Below are 20,123 nucleotides of genomic sequence, written 5' to 3'. Positions count from 1 at the left end.
GGGTTGGACCCAATGATCTCTTGAGGTCTCTTCCAACCCCCACAATTCTGTGATTCTGTGATTTACAGGAGGGGTCCAATGAGATACCTTGCCCAGTTGGAAAACATATACACAGTTAAGCATCCTAGCCTTGCATCAAATCACATAACAGCATTTTTTTTCCCCTGGTGTTTTATGAGTCCGCTATCTAGGGCTTTGAAGAGCCAGCAACATTTTGGTTAGTGTTGCTTGTGGTCAAAATTTCTTAATCTAGTCAGTGTGCTTAAAACAGCCCTCTACGAAGAGAGGCTGAGGGAGCTGGGCTTGTTCAGCCTGGAGAAGAGAAGGCTGTGGGGGGACCTCATTACAGCCTTCCAGTACCTGAGAGGAGCTTATAAGCAGGATGGGATTCAACTTTTTAAAAGAGCAGATAATGGCAGGACAAGGGGGAATGGACTAAAGCTAAAGGAGGGAAGGTTTAGATTAGATATTAGGGAGAAGTTTTTTACAGAAAGAGTGGTGAGGTGCTGGAACAGGCTGCCCAGAGAAGTAGTGGATGCCCTGTCCCTGGAAGTGTTCAAGGCCAGGTTGGATGGGGCCCTGGGCAACCTTGTGTAGATCCAAGCCTGAGGTTGGTGGCCCTGCCTGTGGCAGGGGGGTTGGAGCTCTATGATCCTTGGGGTCCCTTCCAACCCATGCCATTCTATGATTCTATGATTCTATGATTTTGTAATCAGAAAGCAGATACATCTGAGGATTATTAAATGAGGTCATCTGTCTGATACACATGCAAGAATAGGGAAAGTAGGGACACATACAAACCAAATCTAGACATCCTACCTCTACGGTATCCTGAAACAGAAGATTCCTGTCATATTGGGTTTATTCTATAAGGAAGTTGATTTTATTTCTTATTTGGTTATGTTCTGTAAATGGGAGAACCGATATGAACAGAAATGGATCTGGGCAGATTGTTCACTGTGTCCAAATATAAACTTTTCATGGTGTCCAAAAATACAAAAGATACAAGTACAATTTTTCTCAGTACCCAGAGGACAAATCATAAAGTATGAGTATTCTCTTGCAGACCTGAGCAATGTGCATTTGAGTAGACTTTTATTTCCTGCTAAATCCTTCTCCAACATGATGAGCAGCTGGTTTGCTTGCTTTTAAAGAAGACAGCTTCCTTGCCGGTTGCTCTTGCTCACACTTTCACATCTCTACATGGCAAAAAAGTGTCACAAGAACGATTTATTTCTTGTTGAAGTTCCAATTCAAGAGCACTCAGTATTTTTGAGATTTTAACAGCAAGTTCATAGTTAGAATACCTGTCTTTCTAACTTACCCTGTACTGCCAGGAAGATTTAAAAAATCTGTGGCCAGGCAATAAATTGCTACCATATGAACTATGTGAAACAGAATTTTATCATGATTCTCAGGAGTTTCGCTTATCTGTAAATATAGTAAAAGACTCATCACTGAAATCTGCAAGACCTCACTTGATGCTGTCAAGCAGGAGACCACTGATTATTTACATACAGTCAGTTACTGTCCAATCAATCAGAATTTGACATGTTCACAATACTGTATATCTATAAGATAACAAACACAAGAAAAAGCACTTTTAATGTGATTTTTTTTTCATTAGAATTACATCCTTATTCCTAACATAGCAAGACAATCAAGACTAAAAGTAGAAGCTAGGACTGTCAAAAGGTTTTTGTATTTTGGGTTTCCACATTCACTGACTGCAGACAAATCAATAATTAGTTCCACATTAAATAACAAGCTCCTGTTTGTGATGCCAGTGGTTTCTCAAGGAAAAGATTAAGGATATACAGTTGATCTGGGTGTCAGGAAAATTAAATTACATAAATTCATGGACAAAGATCTGCTTATTTTCTGTTGTTTCCATGAGGTGGGCAAAATTAAGTTTTGCTGATAAGAATTCCTTTCTCTCATCTCTAGTAAAATAACAGATACTAGTAACCATGGCAGACCTCCAAAGCTGCATTAGTTCACCTGTGGCAAGAAAAAGCCCAGACTGATAGAGGGGGAATGCATTATTGTAGTAAATGACATTTCAGGAGCTGAGCTTTAGGTCATGGAGGGCAAGTTTTACTTTGTTTGACTTCATTAAAAGGTTTCATGCTTCAGTGGGGTATTTTCCATATCATAAAAACCCGATCACTCTTTACCAAGTGTTCATGGGTGATTAACACTATTCACACATCAGTAAAATCTTCTCTTAAGAAAGCCAAGGACAAAAACTCCCTAGCAGACATTCTGGCAAAGCCCCCTGAAGTCAATGAAAGGCCTCAGCTATAAATTGTACCTTAAAGAACTGCAGCAGTTGCACCCTTAGTGCAAGACTGTGTATGTCTCCAAAGTAAGGGTGGAATCTGAATTAGAGGCATTTTTGTTCTGTTGCACAAAGCTCTATCAGTATGGTACAAAGAATAAAAAAGAAAGAAAGGAAAAAAAATTATATACTTAAATTTTCAATGGAATTAAGTTGATTGTCAACAGACTTGGACTGGACCTCTCAACTTCCATACGAAGATACTCGTATATATTCTCAACAGGTATCCAGTTCTTCATATTCATTTTAACGCCATTTCTAGAAACAGGTTATGAGTCACAGCTTCCAATGCCTTCTCTGACAAGAATTTGACCTGAGCAACTTCTTCAGAAATGAATGAAATATTTTTCAGTGAGAATGAAATATTTTTCAAGACTTGTGTGTAAAAGCAGTATTTGACTTACACAAATGAATGCAAGGAGAAACAGATTTTTTGCAAGTCCATTCTCTTATTTTAATTTTGATCTCTGAACTGTGGTGGTTTGACCCTGGCTGGAGGCCAGATGCCAACAAAAGCCACTCTCACTCCCCTTTTCAGCTGGAAAGGGGAAAAAATATGTACTGAGAAGCTTAGGAGTTGGAATAAAGACAGGGAGAGATCGTTCTGTAATTAGCATCACGGGAAAAACAGACTCAACACAGAGTAAAGGAAATAAAACTATCTAATTTACTAGACTACACTGGACACCCAGTAAAACCAGAGTTGGATAATGAGAAGTGCGACCAGATCTTAAAAAGTACTTTCCACACACACACACTCGTCCCTTCTTAGCAGACTTCACTTTATTCATGATTTTGCTCACTTCTTCCCCCTTCATTGTGGCACAGCAAGGGGTGGGGACTGGGGAAATGTGGATTTTGCTCAATCCCTCATAAATTGTTTTCCTCCTTAGCTGGGGAGGCATTCTTCACACCGTGCCCCTGCTCCAGCATGGGGTCCCACCCATGGGAGACAGTCCTCCAAGAACTTGTCCAATGTGAGTCCTTTCTGTTGGGGCATCAGGTCCTCACTAATTGCCTCAGCATGGCTGAGAGAGTCACAATTTCCCCAGTAAATCTGCTCTGGCATGAGTCTGTCTCTCCCCAGGATGCAGGTTTCACTGCCAGGACCTTGCTCCAATGCAGGTTTCCCACAGGGTCACAGCGTCCTTCAGGTGTCTCCACCAGCGTGGGGTCCTCCATGGGCTGTAGATGGGATCTCTGTTCCCTGGCATCATCCATGGGCTGCAGGGGAATCTCTCACTGGCATCCCCTCCCCCCTTCCCTGGCCTTGGTGCTTGCAGAGTTTCTTACATCTTCTCACTACCCTCTCTGGTGGCAAGATGCAGCTGCTTGTGGGTTTTTTTCTTCATAAATGTGATTCCCAGAGGGGCTGTGACCATCGCTGATGGGCTCAGCTTTGGTCAGCAGCAACTCCAGCCTTGAGTCACCTGGTGTTTACTCTGTCAGGCTTGCAGAGAGCTTCTAGATGCTTCTTGCAGGAGCCATCTCTGCAGCTCCACTGCCTTCTCCACCAGAACCCAGCCACACAAAACTACAACAACTTCTTGAAAATGTTAACATTTGCATACTCCTAGATGCTAAAAAATTTAGATTATAAAAAGTTAATTCAAAACTAACCTGAATACAAAATAAAATGGTAAGCATAATAGCAGTAAGATGGATGAACTGGAGCAAAGCAGTCTGCATATAACCCCAAGCTTAAATGTAATGAATATATTAAAGATTTTCATAATTATAGATTAAATTTTGGTGTCATTAAGGGGTGTGGAAACTTTGTCATAGACTTCAGTGAGGCTGTAATTTCACCTCCTATCATTACTATTGCTGTAGAATCATACCTAGCTATTTTGGTTTACATATTTTGAAGCCTAAACAGAATATGATCACTCTGAGCTCTTGCTTGACAGAGGCCATAAAATTTCACCAAATTATTTTCTGTAGCTAATCTGATAAGTAATAAGAACACATTTTCTAGAAAGACATTTTTATCTCGCTTTAAAGACTTCAAATGATAGAAAATTTACCATATCCTTTGCCCATGTCTTCCAATTGTTAAGTTCCCTTCCTGTAAAGAATTTGCACCCAATTTGCAGTTTGCCCTCTGGAGACTTCAGCATTTAACTTTGGGATCTTTGTGTCTATGCTTGATAGATGAAAGAATCACTTGGTGTCAGGTGCCATTCCCCTTCACACTTTCTGAGAGATGCTGATTAAAACATCTTTTCATCTTGTCTCTAAGAAGCTAAATAAATTGAAGAATTTTAGTTTACCATTAGAAGTCTATTGGTTTTGAGACATAAAACAATTTTATAACTCTTCTCTGAAAACTCTCCCATTCAGTCATGTTTTTAAAACCTTTTCCTTAGGATTAAACATAGTAATGGTAGTTATGGCATCAAACGATCTAGAAATGCCATCTTTACTTATCTATTTCCTTGATTTTCCGGGCAAACATACTGCCACAGCATTCTTTGGACAGTGCTGTAAATTGTGTAGATTCCTAATTTGAAGACTGGTTTAACTAGCATTTCACTGACTAGTGTGTAATGGAGAGGTACTGTTCAGGATTTGAAAGAAAAGAGTCAGACAGTATTTACAAATTCTGTAGCGGCTGACATGAATAAAACATGTTTTAAATGTCCAGTGTTTTAACCACAGGTACACAGGTAAATCATAGTTAATATCAGTGTAACTCTAACACTCTAATTTTTTTTCTAATTATTGGCTGTACCTATTATATTAGAATTATATTTAATGAATTTCCAAGCAGGTTTTGCTTTAGAGGGAAAAAAAGTTACTAATTTTTTCTATTAATAGCAAAGAACTTCCTGCTGAAATGAATACACCTATATATAAGAATGGCCAGAAGGAGGATCCAGGGAACTACAGGCCTGTCAGTCTGACCTCAGTCCCAGGGAAGATCATGGAGAGGGTCCTCTTGGGAGCTATCATGCAGCACATGTGTGATGGCCAGGGGATCAGGCCTAGTCAACATGGGTTTACAAAAGGTAGATCCTGTCAAACTAACCTGATCAGCTTCTATGACAAGGTGACCCGCTTAATGGACAAGGGGAAGGCTGTGGATGTGGTCTACCTGGACTTCAGTAAAGCCTTTGACACGGTTCCTCACAGCATTCTGACTGAGAAACTGGCTGCCACTGGCCTGGACAGGTGGACCCTCAGCTGGGTTAAAAACTGGCTGGATGGACGGGCCCAAAGGGTGGTGGTGAATGAAACAAAATCCAGCTGGAGTCTGGTCACGAATGGCATCCCCCAGGGCTCAGTCCTGGGTCCAGTCCTGTTCAACATCTTTATCAATGACCTCGATGAAGGGACTGAATGCTCCCTCAGTAAGTTTGCAGATGACACTAAACTAGGAGGAAGTGTTGATCTGCCTGAGGGTAGGGAGGCTCTTCAGAGGGATCAGAACAGACTGGACCAATGGGCTGAGACCAGTGGGATGAAGTTTAACAAGGCCAAGTGTAGAGTGCTGCACATGGGACATAACAACCCCAGGCAGCGCTACAGGCTTGGGGGAGACTGGCTGGAGAGCTGTCAGGAAGAGAAGGACCTGGGAGTGTTGGTTGACTGCAGACCAAATACAAGCCAGCAGTGTGCCAGGGTGGCCAGGAAAGCCAATGGCATCTTGGCTTGTATCAAAAACAGTGTGGCCAGTAGGTCCAGCGAGGTGATTGTGCCCCTGTACTCGGCATTGGTGAGGCCGCATCTCGAGTACTGTGTCCAGTTCAGGGCTCCCCACCATAAAAAGGACATTGAGGTCCTCGAGCGAGTCCAGAGAAGGGCAACCAGGCTGGTGAAGGGGCTGGAGGGCAAATCCTATGAGGAGCAGCTGAGGGAGCTGAGGCTGTTTAGCCTGGAGAAGAGGAGGCTGAGGGGAGACCTTATCACCACCTACAACTACCTGAAGGGAGGTTGTAGAGCGGTGGGCGATGGTCTCTTCAGCCAGGTGACAGGAGATAGGACAAGGGGAAATGGCATGAAGCTGTGCCAGGGCAGGTTTAGATTGGATATTAGAAAAAAAGTTTTACTGAAAGAGTTGTCAGGGCCTGGAACAGGCTGCCCAGGGATGTGGTTGAGTCACCTTCCCTGGATGTGTTTAAAAAAAGGGTAGATGAGGTACTTAGGGATATGGTTTAGCATAGGATGGAAATGGTTGGACTTGATGATCTTCAAAAGTCTCTCCCAACCTTGTGATTCTGTGATTCTGTGAATTATTTAAAATCCCTGGAGATAAATCATTTCCACTATGCATTGACATTATGCGGTGGCAGTGTATTACTCAAAATTCTAGTGCAACAGAAGGGTAAACTCAGACCATTTTCTATAGCAGAACCACACATTACATCTGCATGTTTAATGTATTAGCACTCAGTTTACCTATAGCTGCTAAGCTCTTCTTTTCACTCAGAAATCACAAGAAATTATTTTTTGCTTAGATTTGAAAATACAGATCTTTTCAGAAATAGTTGAAAAAATAGCACAAAAAGCTATCAATATGAGAAATTTTGAAAATAAAACAAAACTTGTATTGATATAGTATTTCATTCCCATAGCTCTAAACTCCGTTTTGCAAAATACAGACACAGATCTTTGCATACATCAAATTCCCTCCGAGTATAATGATGTTACAGATGTTGCAGAAGACTAGATGTTCAGTTCACAAAAGAGTCAATAAACATCAGCAAGAAACAGCAGAGCAGAATTCAAATCATATGCATCAGAATCAGTAGGGAATGAATAATTCACCAATAAATAATTTCCATATCTGTTCTTTTGTGCTCACAGGATGTCCATGACCTCACAGCAATTTTGTTCATTTTCTCCTTTGCTGAATTTGCTCAACTTCTTTATTTTACAGTGTGAATTAAAATCTTTGAAGTAAACACAGCAGAGTACTGAGCCATTTCTACTTCCCTTTTGTGTATAATGGAGTTGGTCCACAGCATCTGCCAAGGCAAGCCAGCAAGTCCCCACTGCACCCCGGCGACCTGAAAGCCAGACAAAATGTTTTTGTAAACAAGAACTCCTTTCACTCCTCAGTAAATGAGAGGGTGGAATATCCTCACCCTGAAGATGAGAACATGGGGTTAAATCTTTCTCTTACTGGCATGTATACAGCGGGGAATATAGCTATACGTAGAGCCCTGCCTGGGGGTGGCATCTCGCCCTGGGTTTTCTTGGTTGGAAAACCTGCTGTCCACCCTGTAGTTCCTGCAGAGGGGCTGGGGTAGATGCTGAAGTAGGTATCTTTACAAAAGTTTTATCTCTGTATCAGCTGAGAAAGTTTGAAACCTTGAGGCCTTTTGGAATAATATTCTTCTTTACTTTCAGTTCTGTAAAACCACTCCGTAGGCGAGGAACTCTTTTACATATATATCCTTCTTCTCACATCTTTTCAGCAGATGTCTTCCTCACCCCATTTCCCCAGGAAATAAAGATAGGGCATTCAGGTCATGAGGGACCACAGTGCAGTCTGATAGCTCCCCAGTCTGTGTATCAGAGCACAGCAAAGGTCTGCAGAGCATATCAGCATGCTTATCCACCTCACAGCATGTGTTACATACATTGTCTTACATTGAGACTATTTCCTTCTTCTATAATGTTTTTCCAGCAATTAATATGTGTTTTCCTTAGCCTGTATGATTTCTGGTTTGCCATCGATTTTTTATTGGAATTAAGGAAACAACAACAGAACAAAAGAACCATTATGTATTTTCAGAGTCTAACATTAAGCCTAAAAGAGTCAAAACCTGACATGAAATAGGTGCTCTCCATTATATGGCAGCACACACTGGACAAATTAATGTCCTGTGAAAGTCATCTTTAGGTACCCGAGGTAGATCTCTTTAATTTTAATAACTCGGCGTTATATGACCTGCTATTGCTTCTGTTAACATTTGTTGTAATTCATCCATTAAAGAGAGCAATAAAAAGTCAACAGATACGTGAAAAAAGCATCAGAGAATTGTTTCAATTGAATGCAGCCAGACTAAATACTGTCCTTCTCCTTATCAGTGCTTCTGTTACATTTTTACTTCTGAATCTAAATTTCCATTTAAATTTGATCCAAATTTTTGCACTTTTTTACAGTGAGACAAATTATCCCTAATAATATTTATCAGAGCAAGAGCAGCTTCAGGAAACTATACAAGCAAATTTCACATAAGGGATTCAAGGTTTTAAACAGGAAAAAAAAAATATGTATTTTAATTTTTTTTCTGCAACGTATCTGTAGGTTTTTTTCTATGTCTTCATCTCATGTTGATCAAATTTCTAATTTAAATTGCTCTAAAAATAGACTTTATTGTCAAAGACTGCAGTTGACATTTGTTTTTAAAAAAACATCAAAAAGCTAAATCAGTGCATTAAATCAGCAAAAGAGATTTGTAGTGGTTTCTAAAAGAGTATTAACCAGACCTCTGTAGAAATTTCATCTGAAGATGAAAGATCTCAAAGCACAGTGCAAACCTTAACTTTGCCTTACGTGATGCCGGTGAGGTATATGCCTCCTCCTGTCTTCCAGATGAGCAGTGAGACTGCAGGTCTGTGACAGTCTAAGCTAATAAAAAAACCTGCGCTTATGGTCCTGCCTTCTTCTCTGGATCCACTATACATTCACAGTCTCTGCCCTCTCCCAGCTTCGGCTTTGATGTGATCCACAGTAACCTGGGTCAAGGACCTAACCCGGCAGAAAAAGATCGGCGAAGTACTAGTGCCACACTAAGGAAGGAGCTGAATTGCAGCAAAATTGCTTTGGTGTTCCGAAGGAATTACACAATTGCCACCTGAATCTGCTCTTTTTCTGTTGCATTGAACAAGAGAGAATATTTTCAAATATCACAATATCAAAAATACTAGGTTTAAGGTTTTGCCTAACCTTTCAGCCGGGAAATACTCCTCTCTCTTGCGCCATTACAAGGTCAGATTGCAGTCATCCTTGAAAGAAAAATAGTTATCTCCAATCTGATTTTCATAGTCACTTTCCTGCTTTCTCCTAAATTGGTACCATGCTTGGGAGGCACTCCATTTAAACACCTGCACGCTGTCTTTTTATTTTCTTGGGCTCTCACACGTAGTCTATTCTAAATTTGTAGTAATTTTTAAACAAGAACCTTCTTATTAAGCAGTATTATAGCACTTAGCACAAAAAGCCCTTGTCCAGGTCTGGAAAGCTTTTTAATACAAGTGATAAATCATTATAATAATGCAGGAGAGAAGTATTACATTGGTCATGATAACACATCCACTTCTTTATCCTGCTATTACTGAAGTCAGTAGCAAAGCTGTATTGACTTCAGATGGTGCAAGATTAAGATTTACAGCATTATTATCCCATAATGTTTTGAATATTTTTTAATAAAATGTCTTCAGCATAAAGAAAAACCTTAGTTTTTTTAGCATTATACACACATAGGCAGGATTGACAATGATACATATATAGATATATCTGCAGGGTGAATATAATGTGTGCATATGTATATGTACCTTATATATTTTAATTTCTGAGACTATTAAGATGATCTAGGCATTATATTTGGCCTTAGATTGATATGTCTGTTAATCTCAGGACTCCTGTCAAGATTACTGTTATTATCTAAGTGAACAGTAATTTAAAAGAAATAGCATTTTATTGAACGTCTGCTGAAATCCCAGCAACTTCAGATAAAGGCAGTCTGCCTGGTGCGGCGTGACTTGAGAACTGAAACTGCAAGTTCCTCAGAAACTGCCATCTACTCTCATCTGTGTAGTGCTCAAAGACACGCTGTGTGTTTAGATTAAGCTCAAACGAAATTAATGAGTTTTTAAAGAAAAGTAGCTGTAATGAAAAATCTTAAATATAATTTTAAAACTGTAATTTCATACAAATTCATGACATCAACCTCTGTGTATGCGGAGGTTCTATTTAATTTTCATTAATTATTTAATATCTTTTTTCAAATATCATTTGATGCTAGTAATTCCTTTTTTATTATGTGTCTTGTATTAAATTGATAGCCTGGTATTTCTTACAGACGGCCGGCTGCTCAGTTCCAGCTGCTTATACTTGAGTTCCCACTGGATGGCAGTCACATACAGCTTTGGAAACGATTCAGTTCGGTCCTTTAACTCTGATTCCTAGGTTAAGTGCCTCTAAAAAAACCGTTTACTGTTATTAGAAAATGCTATTTCAAAACAAAGACAAGCAGATAACAATCTTGCTGTTGCCACACTGTTTGTCTTGTGGAGCACAATTTCATTTCAAGTGCTGGGATTAGAAAAGGGGATAACACAAAGCTGGCCATGGAGAGCAACGTATGTGTCCCCCATGGGATACCAGAGCCGGCAACGGAGCAGGAGCTGACTATTGCTAACCAGAAATACTTGCCCCTAATGATGGCAAGGCCAGGAAGTCAGTATCAACAGTTTTTAAATGGAGATTTGTTTCAACCAGGAATCAAATCAACTCAAAACTTAAGTTGTTAAACCATTAAAATGATTCATAGCTGAACACATGCTGAAAGTTTTCCTCGATTTCAGTGAGATGTGAAAAACACGTGTGGGTTGGTAGTCAGTTATTGATTCAGTACAAGAGGTCAGTTAAAATCTGGAACCCCTAGGCAGTGAACTGGCCATGTCTGTTAGTGCTTACAGTACAACACAGTGCAAAAAGAGAATCTCCTTGTTGCCATCCCTGGCTCCCATATGCTAGGATCTTTTGCCTCCAAACCAGGACAATACATTCTGCCACACTGAAGTCTCCAGGGAAAATGAGTCACTGGAAGGATTTATTTATTTGTTGTTGTTATCTGGCCAAGATAAATAAACTGTTTCAAGGTGGGGGAAGAGAATCATAGAATCATAGAATGGTCTGGGTTGGAAAAGATCCCAAGGATCGTAGAGTTCCAATCCCTCTGCCACAGGCAGCACCACCAATCTCCAGGCCTGGATCTACACAAGGTTGCCCAGAGCCCCATCCAACCTGGCCTTGAACACCTCCAGGGATGGGGCAGCTACCACCTCTCTGGGCAGCCTGTTCCAGCACCTCACCACTCTCTCTGTAAAAAACTTCTCCCTAATATCTAATCTAAACCTTCCTTCCTTTGGCTTTAATCCATTCCCCCTTGTCCTGCCATTATCTACCCTTTTAAAAAGCTGATTCCCCTCCTGTTTATAAGCTCCCCTCAGGTACTGGAAGGCTGCAGTGAGGTCTCCCAGCTCTTCTCTGAGCTGAACAAGCCCAGCTCCCTCAGCCTATCTTCGGAGGCCCTCCTCTGGACCCTCTCCAACAGTTCTAAATCTTTGTTGTATTGTGGGTCCCAGATCTGGACACAGTACTCCAAATGGGGCCTCACGAGGGCAGGGTAGAGAGGGACAATCACCTCCCTGTGAGCTTTAACACAGTCCCACTGTGAGGACTCTAGTCTTCAGGTATGCATATGGGTCTGACTCTGCACTGTGCTTGAGTTGGGTTTTCCCAGAGGGATCAAAAAATAAAAAAAAAAAGGGGGGGCAGGAGGAGGGGTGGAGGGCAGGAGTGCTAGTTCCCTGCCCTTTGCTCCTCTGCCAAAACACTGGCACCATCCCAGTTTACAGAGGGGGGCAGCCTATGACACACAAGTTTGAGGTATTGAGTGTAATACAGTAACATTATTTTGGGTTTATAGTCATAGCCTATTGATAAGTAAAAGGATAACCAGGGATAATGTAGGTCCCTTGTTAAATGAGGCGGGTATCTTGGTAACGGGAGATGATGAGAAGGTGGAGATACTGAATGCCTTCTTTGCCTCGGTCTTTACTCCGAAGGCTTCTCGGGACCCACAGATACTAGACGAAAGTAGCAGTGGTTGGGGAATGAACGGCTCACCTCTAGTTGAGGTAGGGGTAGTCCAGGAGTGACTCAAAGGATTGGATGCACACAAATCCATGGGTCCAGATGGGATACACCCACGTGTGCTGAGAGAACTGGCGGAGGTGATTGCGGAGCCACTCTCTATCATCTTCAATAGGTCCTGGACTACAGGAGAAGTGCCTGAAGATCGGAGAATAGCCAATGTGACTCCAGTCTTTAAAAAAGGCAAGAAGGAGGATCCCAGTAACTACAGGCCAGTCAGCCTCACTTCTGTCCCTGGAAAGGTGATGGAACAGTTTGTTTTGGATGCCATCTCCAAACAACTGGAAGAGAAGAAGGTCATGAGGAGTAGTCAGCATGGATTCACCAAGGGGAAATCGTGCTCGACCAATCTCATAGCCTTCTATGATGTCATCACCAACTGGGTGGACGGAGGGAGAGCAGTGGATGTCGTCTACCTTGACTTTAGCAAAGCTTTCGATACTGTCTCCCACGACATCCTGATAGAGAAGCTGAGGGAACAAGGGTTAGATGAGTGGACAGTGAGGTGGGTCGAGAACTGGCTGTCGGACCGGTCTCAGAGGGTCGTGATCAGTGGAGTAGAATCTGAATGGAGGCCTGTGACTAGTGGTGTTCCCCAGGGCTCGGTGTTGGGTCCAGTCCTGTTTAATATCTTCATTGATGATCTTGATGAGGGTATAGCATCCACCCTCAGCAAGTACGCCGATGATACAAAGCTGGGAGGATTGGCTGACACGCAGGAACACTGCGCTGCCATCCAGCGAGACCTTGACAGGCTGGAGAGCTGGGCTGGGAGAAACCAGATGAGGTTCAACAAGAGCAAGTGTAAAGTCTTGCACCTGGGGAGGAACAACCGACTGTATCAGTACAGGCTGGGGGATGACCTGCTGGAAAGGAGCTCTGTGGAGAAGGACCTGGGGGTCCTGGTTGATGACAGGTTGGCTATGAGCCAGCAGTGCGCACTGGTGGCGAAGAGAGCCAATGGGATCCTGGGATGCATCAGGAAGAGTATGTCCAGCAGGTCGAAGGAAGTGATCCTCCCCCTCTACTCTGCGTTGGTCAGGCCCCACCTGGAGTACTGTGTCCAGTTCTGGGCTCCATGGTATAAAAAAGACAGGGATCTACTGGAGAGAGTCCAGAGAAGGGCCACGAAGATGATTAAGGGACTGGAACATCTCCCATATGAGGAAAGGCTGAGTAAGCTGGGTCTGTTCAGCCTGGAGAAAAGAAGGCTTAGGGGAGACCTAATTAGTGTTTATAAATATCTTAGACTTGGGACGCAGGGGGATTTGGCCAGCCCCTTTTCAGTGGTCTGTGGGGACAGGACTAGGGGCAATGGCTGTAAGCTGGAGCACAGGAAGTTCCGCACCAACATGCGGAAGAACTTTTTCACAGTGAGGGTGACGGAGCAGTGGAATAGGCTGCCCAGGGAGGTGGTTGAGTCTCCTTCTCTGGAGATATTCAAGACCCGTCTGGATGCCTATCTGTGTAATATGAGATAGCGAGCCTGCTTTGGCAGGGGGGTTGGACCCGATGATCTCTTGAGGTCCCTTCCAACCCCTAAGATTCTGTGATTCTGTGATATATTTTTTCCTTACTTTAAATGTGCATGCCATTATGCATTTTTGCCAGGCAAGACAAAGTTGGAGAACTGTGTCTAGCAGAAGAGGTTTTCAATGCTCTGGTTCCTGAAGGATTTTCCAGAAGAGCTTCTTGGCAAATACAGCATGTTTGATTGCCTGAAATACAAAACTTAAACCTTGGGTGATACACTAGATATTCTGGGAACAAATTATAAAGCATCTTAAAAATAAAAGCATAGACCTCAGATGTGTTGTTATAGTGCATGGGCAGAAGGCAGCCTTGCAAGTAACTTGTACTGCAAAGAAACAAACTATAACTTTACATAGCTAATATACTGATTCTCTTTTAATCCATTATGGACCAGCCTTTCAACATCCTAAGTAACTGAAGCCAAAAGGAGTTTCACAGCTGGCAGGGTTTGATATTCTGTATTCATGCATGTAAATTCTCACAGTGATTCATCATTAAAATTGACTTTTCATTTTCAGGTATGTCCTGCAGACACAGTTCTCGGATAGGAGTGGCCAGCACATTAGGCAGGGATGACATTTTTATTACTTATTCCTAATAGTTACTATGACAATGGACACGTGGATCATGGCTATGATTCTAGGATACCTTCTATGCCTTGATAAATTAAATGATAGGTTGATAACAATTATTATGATTTACTAGTATCTTGTCACATTAGTGATGATCCGATTCTAAGACACAATGAAAGCAAATAGTTAAACATTGCTCCAGATTGATTTTTGGTAAAGGAAGAACTTAAATGTTGATGATGTTGACAAATATCAATGTATATAGTAGTATGACAGACTATTTTTTCATATATATTTTACTATATTTTCAATCATACAAATAAAAGGAGAAGCTAGAAGAAATGATCCTGTGCAATTGGAATGCATGAGAAACAATTCTACTGCAGGAAAAGAAGTTACATGAGATTAAAGACTTGGCTGGAGGATCAGGGTTGTGTAGATGTGATACAGTAGCACTGTTAAGAAGGTGGGTCAATTCAAAGTACTCATGGTTTCTTTTCTCTTCCCCCAGCTTGATCACTATCCTCCAACAAGTTACAGCCTGCCAACATCATCTGACACACAGTTCAATTCCCCAAAGGCACTATTTCTAGGAAAAGTTATAGGTAAGATTTCATTTTGTATGCTGTTGTTTTGTTAGGTATTTTCTGAGAATATCAAAACCATAAGTACCCAGGACAACGATATGCATCATGTTTGCAGCAGGTCCCTTGCAGGACATGTCAGTCTTGACTAGAAGGTGGTTATACCTGAAGGAAGGGTTATGTTTACCTTGTGGCATACGCACACAAGTAAGTGATTGACTGTCCAATGCACGGAGAAAAAACAGATACAAGTAAAGGGATGCTTCTAACATCGTATTTGTGCTGTTTCATTACCCTCTAGGTGACAGGTGGAGGAAATATGAGGAAATCATTGAGACCACTGCTTTTACAGGGAGATACTGAAGTTATTTCATATAGTATCATTCACTGTTAAGTTATCATATGCTTTATATAACGCCTTTATCCATGCAGCCAGCCTTCTTATCACAGTACATCCTCTTGTGGCATAACTGTCCCTCATCACCCTGCCAAAACTGCCACTTTCCTACACAAGGCCCACCAGTGAGGTCGTTTGGAAGATTGTAACACCTACAGCAACACTCATCTATACATTTTTCCATACCTTTTATGGAATTCATTGTTTTTTCCAAGTACAGTCGCTTCTTGGCAAGCCTCCTAGCTGAACTTGAAAGGCAACACAGAAGCATCTTAAACTGCCTTGGTCTCACTTTTAGGCCATCGTACTTACCATTGCTTAATTTTTCCATTACTGTCATGTTAAATGAATTTCCAGGATCACTCATTTCAGGAATCAATTATTCCCCTGACATTTACAGATTTTTAACTTTTCTGTTAAAAGTTAACTTTTCTTTTTCAACTTTTCTGAGATAAGGGGGTACTGCTATTATTTCCTCTAAGTGCTTTGCACAGGCATGTCGTTGCTTGAGCTGCAGTGAAGGGTTAAATCCAGAAAACAGTAAGTTTTTCTTTGTTTAATGGTGTACAGCAGTAATCTATGAACTCCGTGATTCTTGGAGTGGAAAAATAATTGACCACATAGCTAATGTGACTTTTTGAAGATACCCTTTTCCATTTGTTCCGTTTTTAAAGTTTAATGTATTGAACTTCTGTGAAATAGGAAGTGAAAAGCCTTTAAAATGGTTAGTTAGCAAGAGAGACTGGTACTCCCCAAGTCAGTTCTGTAGACAGTACAAAAGCCAATGCAGTCCGATTTTAGTAAGTGTCTGGAAACAGGTGTGTTCCCACCTCACCTCACTGAATTAGTACAGTTGGACAAGAGTTGACTCTGTCTCAGCCAGGCTGCCGGCCTCTTCTTTCATTAATTACAGTGAGACAAAGGTGGATCTTTTCAACAGCTGGGATAACTCTGTAGGCAAGAAATGGGGCTTGATTTTTTCCTGCCAGGTAATTGTGAGCAAGTAGATCAGCTAGAATTCACTGAGGAGAGCTGCAGTGTCCATCTCCTAGAATGAATTCATTGCCAGAGATTCTGTTTCCTTTCAACTGGCACTTTCCCTGTTACTCTGATCAGGCAGTGCTTTACAGGAAGCTCAGCAAGGAGTGTGAAAGGGAGAAGATGGAGATAGCCATAGAAAAGACTGCAGTGTAAGAAAAAAGGGTGAGACCCCACCTGGAGTTCTCTGTCCAACTCTGGGGTCCCCAGTACAGGAAGGATATAGAGCTGCTAGAGCAAGCCCAGAGGAGAAGGGAAACAAAAGGACAATTCCTAAAGCACAAAACAAAATGATGCACTGCATCCTGTGGTGTGAAAAGAAAAACATGGAAGAAAAGTGAAAAGCAGGCAATATTGTGTACGCTGCATTCATTTAAAATGCTCTGAGTGTAGACAGAGCTTTGCAATGAAACCATTTCTTATTTCTTTGAATTGCTGAGCTGGCAGATGTACTAGCAACATAATCAGGTAACCACATAGATGAAACAGTGATGTAGGTAGGAGTCTTTCCACTGGTTCTTTATGACATGTTTTTTAAGCAACTTCATAGCACTGTAAAATCAAAGTCCATACAGCTGTCTCCCAGCTAACCCCATGCCCATGTGCTGGTTTCTTTGCTGCGTTTAATTACTCACATTCTAAATTTTTTTTAGGCATTCATGGAAATAAAGGTACTGAATAAAGAACTGGGCTGTTCAGATGGTCCATGATGCAACCTTTCATATCTAGGATACTTTTTTCAATATTGACAAGGACTGAAAGGCACAATAACCATCCTAGAGGTCCAAATAAATTCAGTTATCACCTGGCTATGTTCCTACAGATCTAAACCCACAAGATCTCACATGTAGTTGAAATTAGAGTTTTAAGTCTCCTCTGACTGCTTCAATTGGATCCCACTAAATGAGAAACGAAACCCAGTAACAGAACAGTATCAGAACATCGAGAGGATCCCTGAGGAGGCCTTGTGGGTGTTAATTGATTAAAAGCCCAACAGGACCTTGCAGTGCAGCAATACACACTTGCAGCCCAGAAAGCTAACACTATCCTGAGCTGGATCAAAACTGGTGTGACCAGAATGTCAAACAGTGGTGATTCTGCCCCTCCACTCTGCTCTGGTGAGACCCCACCTGGAGTTCTCTGTCCAACTCTGGGGTCCCCAGTACAGGAAGGATATCGAGTTTCTGGAGCAAGCCCAGAGGAGGCCACAAAGATGATCAGAGGGCTGGAGTACCTCTCCTATGAAGACAGCTGAGGGAGTTGGGCTAGTTCAGCCTGGAGAAGAGAAGGCTTCAGGGAGACCAATACTTAAAGGGGTCCTACAGGAAAGTGGGAGAGGGACTGTTCACCAGGGAGTGTAGTGATAGGACAAGGGCTTCGAGCTGAAAGAGGTTAGGTTTAAATTAGATGTTCAGTGAATCTAATTTAGTTTTGTAAGGTAATAAGAATGTTTTTTAATACCTGGGAACTTGCAATTTATATTTCTGTCACTCTATAAATATAGTAAAATGGCAAGAGATGTATAGCAGTTAGTAGAATAGACTTAGTCTGCTAACATCTGTCCCATAAATACCTATGGTACATTTGAAAATTTTCATCAGGAAGCATAAAGCAATCACATCTATAACTTTCAACTCCTCTGTTAACTTAAAGTTTGGGAATGGGCAGTTCTTGGAATACCCTGAACAAGTAATTTGTGTGTAGGTTGTATTTCTGTTTCCCTGTGCTACTTGGTGAATTTAAGCCTCAAACAACTGCTTCCTTCTTTCCAAAGATGCTATTTCTCATTCATTCTTATGAACTGCACCATGCATTTATTATATATGGTACATCCTGTTATCCTGGGATAGATAACTTCATTTAACAGCATAGCATTATATTACCGTGGTTGGGAATATGATTGTTTTGCCTCCTCTTCTCTGCTTCTGTCATTGTCTTTGCAAAATAGGGTATTTTATTAAGTAAAATCAGTACGAAAGGAAGAAAAAAATCCTCTTATGCTTCTATTCTTTCCGCCAAAGAAAAGCTGAATTTACCTGCAGCACATACATTTTCTTATGCAAAATTGTTGTGTGATTGACCATGTCTATTGATCAGCTTTACTGCACAACTCTCAGGATAAGGTTGAATGAGGGAAGAGCATGGTTAACACAGTTTACACAAGTGCAGAGTTTGAAGGACAAGGTGGACACAGAACCCATTATGTCAAAGCATCTACCTGTCACATCACATGACTAGTCATATTTCATTGCAACAGCAGGATTAGCACCAACAGAAGATCTGGATACATGTATTAAGTTACAGTTTGTACCCAGCTTCAATTACATTCTCCAATGAGCAGTATTGGGGTAGCCTCCCATTTCACTACTAGTCTGTCATCAGTTGCATTCAGTTTCTGTTGTTCCCAGACTATGCAATTCTTATTTATCACCAGAAATTAATACAAGGCCCTATTTCTGAAGACAGATGGGTTTTTGAAGAGCACTTTGGAAGAATACTACTAAGAAACTGATCTTCTGCCTGTCTTATTTCCATTTTTATTAGGGTTATTTGCATAGGAGCAGCTGCTTCTGCCACAGCTGTGCTCACTGTGATAGCTCATCTGCTGCCAGTCAGAAACGATCACTTGTATGACACCTACAACAACGCAGCACCACCCTCTGCTCTAGGTGTTACAGCAATATGGCTGATTATTAAAATGGTGATGAAATGGTTCCATGCCTTGTAACTGTTCATAATATTTTCTGTAAAGAAGGAGGGTCACATCAGAAAGAAAAGAAATTATTGAATTGCAGTTCTAATCAGGGAGAATTTCTTCTTCTGTAAGGTGTTTTCTGCTTTCCTGGAATGATTTCCAGAAAATGCAGTTGTTCACTGGCTTGAAAACCACTGATATAAAATATTTTTAACCTTCTGGGAAACTGTAGGTAAAGACATTCAGTATATAATTCTTTCCCAGATAAAATGGATTATGATTTGTGAAGTAAAGCTGAAGGAGACAATAATAAAAAAAAAAAATCCTGTTTTACGTGAGTGTATAGTAATAAAAATAACAGCACTAGAGAAATGCAGAATTTTATGAAAAAGAAAGGAATTCTTAATGCTTCAAAGGAATTATTTAAACATACATAGGCTTTTCTGCCTGACACAGATGAGGTAGGAGGGAAAAGGTGGTTGTCTGGATGACCAGCTAGGAAGAGAAAAAACAAAAAGTAGATAATGTGACAGGAAGTGCTATATGTCACAGTTCGGCTCTGAATCTACATTTTCATTTGGGTTGCAACTTGAGACTCATTACTGAGTAGAGCAGAGGTTTGATTTTCCTTCTAAGTGTAGTTGTTTAAGATGCAACTTTCAGGTTCATCTTCACATCCTCTTTGGAGACCTACACCAATTTTTGTTATGGGAACCTGCTATATAGGGAACTGATGTCACAGTCTGTATTTTATTACTGAAAGTGGAGTATTTTGGGGGGTTTTAATGTGGTTTTATAAAGAATTAGCTACACATAATTAAATACAATTTTATAAAATTATCATTCTGGTGAACAGAAATAATTTGAGCTTCTTAACAGGATGTTTGATTTGGCACGGAAACAGCAAGATAAGACAGGAATTGCTCTTGAGAAAGTGGAAGAGATGTAAAGGAAATATATGCCTTGTATGTTTTCCATCTCCACCAACCACTCCAAATCAAAGAATATAATTTCAAAAGTACTTGGAAAAAATCAACTTAATACAAGTCATCTATAACATAGAAAGAT

General features: G+C 41.1%; 1 protein-coding gene across 1 annotated transcript in view; it reads left to right on the top strand.

The window, feature by feature from the left end:
- The window catches only part of CNTNAP2 (contactin associated protein 2), a gene marked incomplete at both ends in the record, with an annotated part of 1,153,104 nt that overhangs the window by 1,073,242 nt on the left and 59,739 nt on the right, over window positions 1–20,123 (top strand). The window contains one exon of the mRNA XM_084260050.1: window positions 14,853–14,946. Within this exon, the coding sequence (XP_084116176.1) occupies window positions 14,853–14,946 (94 nt within the window). The remainder of the gene's footprint in view (window positions 1–14,852; window positions 14,947–20,123) is intronic.

This window comes from Gallinula chloropus (assembly GCF_964237585.1).
Source record: "Gallinula chloropus genome assembly, chromosome: 2".
In the NCBI taxonomy this organism is placed as follows: domain Eukaryota; kingdom Metazoa; phylum Chordata; class Aves; order Gruiformes; family Rallidae; genus Gallinula; species Gallinula chloropus.
This window is presented reverse-complemented; position numbering and strand designations above follow the sequence as displayed.